The sequence below is a fragment of the Dipodomys ordii genome, unplaced genomic scaffold (genome assembly GCF_000151885.1).
Source record: "Dipodomys ordii isolate 6190 unplaced genomic scaffold, Dord_2.0 Scaffold7360, whole genome shotgun sequence".
Taxonomy (NCBI): Eukaryota; Metazoa; Chordata; class Mammalia; order Rodentia; family Heteromyidae; genus Dipodomys; species Dipodomys ordii.
Window position 1 is genome coordinate 377 of NW_012274573.1, and position 2,169 is coordinate 2,545.

At 64.5% G+C, this 2,169-nt stretch overlaps 1 protein-coding gene across 1 annotated transcript; it reads right to left on the reverse strand.

Moving 5' to 3' along the window:
- Positions 1 to 443: 443 nt before the first annotated feature.
- Positions 444 to 2,090, reverse strand: Gltscr2 (glioma tumor suppressor candidate region gene 2). Its single transcript, XM_013037219.1, has 6 exons — positions 1,865 to 2,090; positions 1,550 to 1,725; positions 1,367 to 1,433; positions 819 to 895; positions 677 to 733; positions 444 to 558 (listed from the first exon to the last, which is right to left on the reverse strand). The coding sequence occupies exons 1-6, from the start codon at positions 2,036 to 2,038 to the stop codon at positions 552 to 554; spliced, it is 558 nt and encodes a 185-aa protein (XP_012892673.1). The 5' UTR covers positions 2,039 to 2,090; the 3' UTR covers positions 444 to 551.
- Between the last annotated feature and the right edge of the window lie 79 nt (positions 2,091 to 2,169).

Here is a 2,169-nt window from a genome sequence, read left to right on the forward strand (position 1 = left end):
TTCAAAGGCAGCCCGGGTAAAGAAAGTCCGCGAGACTCTTGTCTCCAATAAACCACTAGAAAACCGGAAGTGGCGCTGTGGTTCAAGAAGTAGAATGCTCCCCTTGAGCTGAAGAGCTGAGAGAGAACGCCCAGGTCTAGAGTTCAAGCCCCACGACCGACAAAAAAAAAAGTTTGAATCCCAGGCTGGGAATGTGGCTTAGTGGAAGAGTGCGTGCGTGCATGAATCCCTGGGTTTGATTCCTTAGTACCATATTAACAGAAGTGGTACTATGGCTCAAGGGGTAGAGCATTAGCCTTGAGCACAGAGAGGCTCAGGGAACAGCGCCTAGGCCTTGAGTTCAAGTCCCAGGACTGGCCAAAAAAAAAAAGTTCGAATCCCAGTGTCAGACCAAAAAAAGCTAAACTGGCAGTGGGGGTGAAGGAAGCACAGGAAGCTTAGGAGCTGGTCACAGAGCTTTACTGAGGGGCGGGGCCAGCACCCCTCACTGGTCCACGGCAGGGCTCCAGCATCCTTCAAACACAAGGGTCCCGGATGCAGCATCCCAGCTGCTACAACCTGGAGACAGGAGTTGGAGCAGATGAGTGCAGGCTGCTTCCGGCCCCTCACTTTCCTTTGGGGCCCGCAGACCCTAGAGGAAGGGCGTCTTTGGGGTCAGGCAAGTTGGGCCACTCACTGGATCTCCCGGAAGGCCCGTTTCTCCACCAGCTTCACTTTATACTTGCGCTTGAACCTATGGAAAGGAGAGGGTTAAGGGGACCACGGGACAGGCGCACGCCCCGGGCGCACACCCCGCCCGCCCATGCCCGCCCCCTCACTTGGCTCGCTCTCGAGGCTCGATCATGTTCCTCCTCTGGAAGCTCTTGAACCGATCTCGCAGGATGTTGCCCTCGGGCTGTGGGACAGACAGAAGCTCAGCAGGCGGGGCACAAGCCCAGGGCCCCACGCCACTGTGGAGCCCAGCAGGAGTCCCATCCTCCCAGCACGGCCTCTAGGGGGCCAGGGGCTCAATCTGCCCAAGCTTGCAGCCCTGTCCCGGTCGTTCTGTTCATGTGGGTTGACCCGCGGTGGGCAGAACTACTGGGGAACTGGAAAGGCCAGGGCAGAAGGAATGGAGGCACGATCAGAGTCTGAGGAAGACCCCAACCAGGACTGGGTGAGATGGAGAGTAGGACTTCTGAGGGTGGCAGCCCACCCCCCAGGTGCCCCCCCATGCCTCGTGCCCTCAGCCCCCAGGCACGGCCCAGCCGGCCCAGCCCAAGGGCAGCCAAGGTGTCGCCCACAGCCCCGGGGGGCACGGGGAGCAAGGATAACAGTCATCACTGGGCACGGGGCATCCCCACCGCGGCTCCCCAACGCCAGGCACCTTCAGCGTCCTGAGCGATCCGGACAACTCGGAGCTAAGCTGCACATCGATGTCAGGGTCCTGGTACCTGTGAGCGGGGATCACGGGCACCCAGGGTCAGACTCCGGAAAGAGTAGCCATGGGCGCCCCTCCCTCACCTCCCCGAGTGCAGACATCAGAAGCACATCCTGGCCCGGTTCTTACTTGAGCCGCCCCAGCCGGCGGGGCTTGTCCGCCTCCGCCAGCCGCTGTAGCCGGCGCCGCTCGCGCCTCCGGGCCAGCTCCGCCAGCCGCAGCGCTACCTGCGCCTTGATCCCGCGCAGCCGGAAGAGCTCCTGGTGCTGGAGCCGGGCGGCGCGCAGCGCGGCCTGCAGAGCCCGCTGCGGACCAAGAAGACGGGACAGAGGGCCGCGATCAGCAGGGCACGGAACCTGCGGCCGGGCGCTTCCCTCCCTTCCCCCTCCTCCGCGGACCGCAGCCTCTTCCCGCACCCCTGGCGGCGGCCCGGTCAGGGCTCACCTTCCTGCGGGCGGCCTTCTCACGACGCCGCTGCTGCTCCGTCTTCTTCTCCGCAGTGGCGGTGGCTGTGGTGCGGCGGGCTTCGACCCCGTCATCATCGTCGTCGGGAGCTCTGGGGTGGCCGTCCCCCTCCTCCTCCTCCCCGTCCGACTCCTCCAGCAGCCCCTCGCACATCTCCCGGAACACCGTCTCCTGGGGAGGGGGGCAGGCCGGAGGGGGCGTGGCCGGAGGTCAGGCTGGAGGGAAGGGGCGTGGCCAGGCAGGCCCAGCGGCAGGGGCGGGGCCCAGCGGCAGGGGCGGGGCCC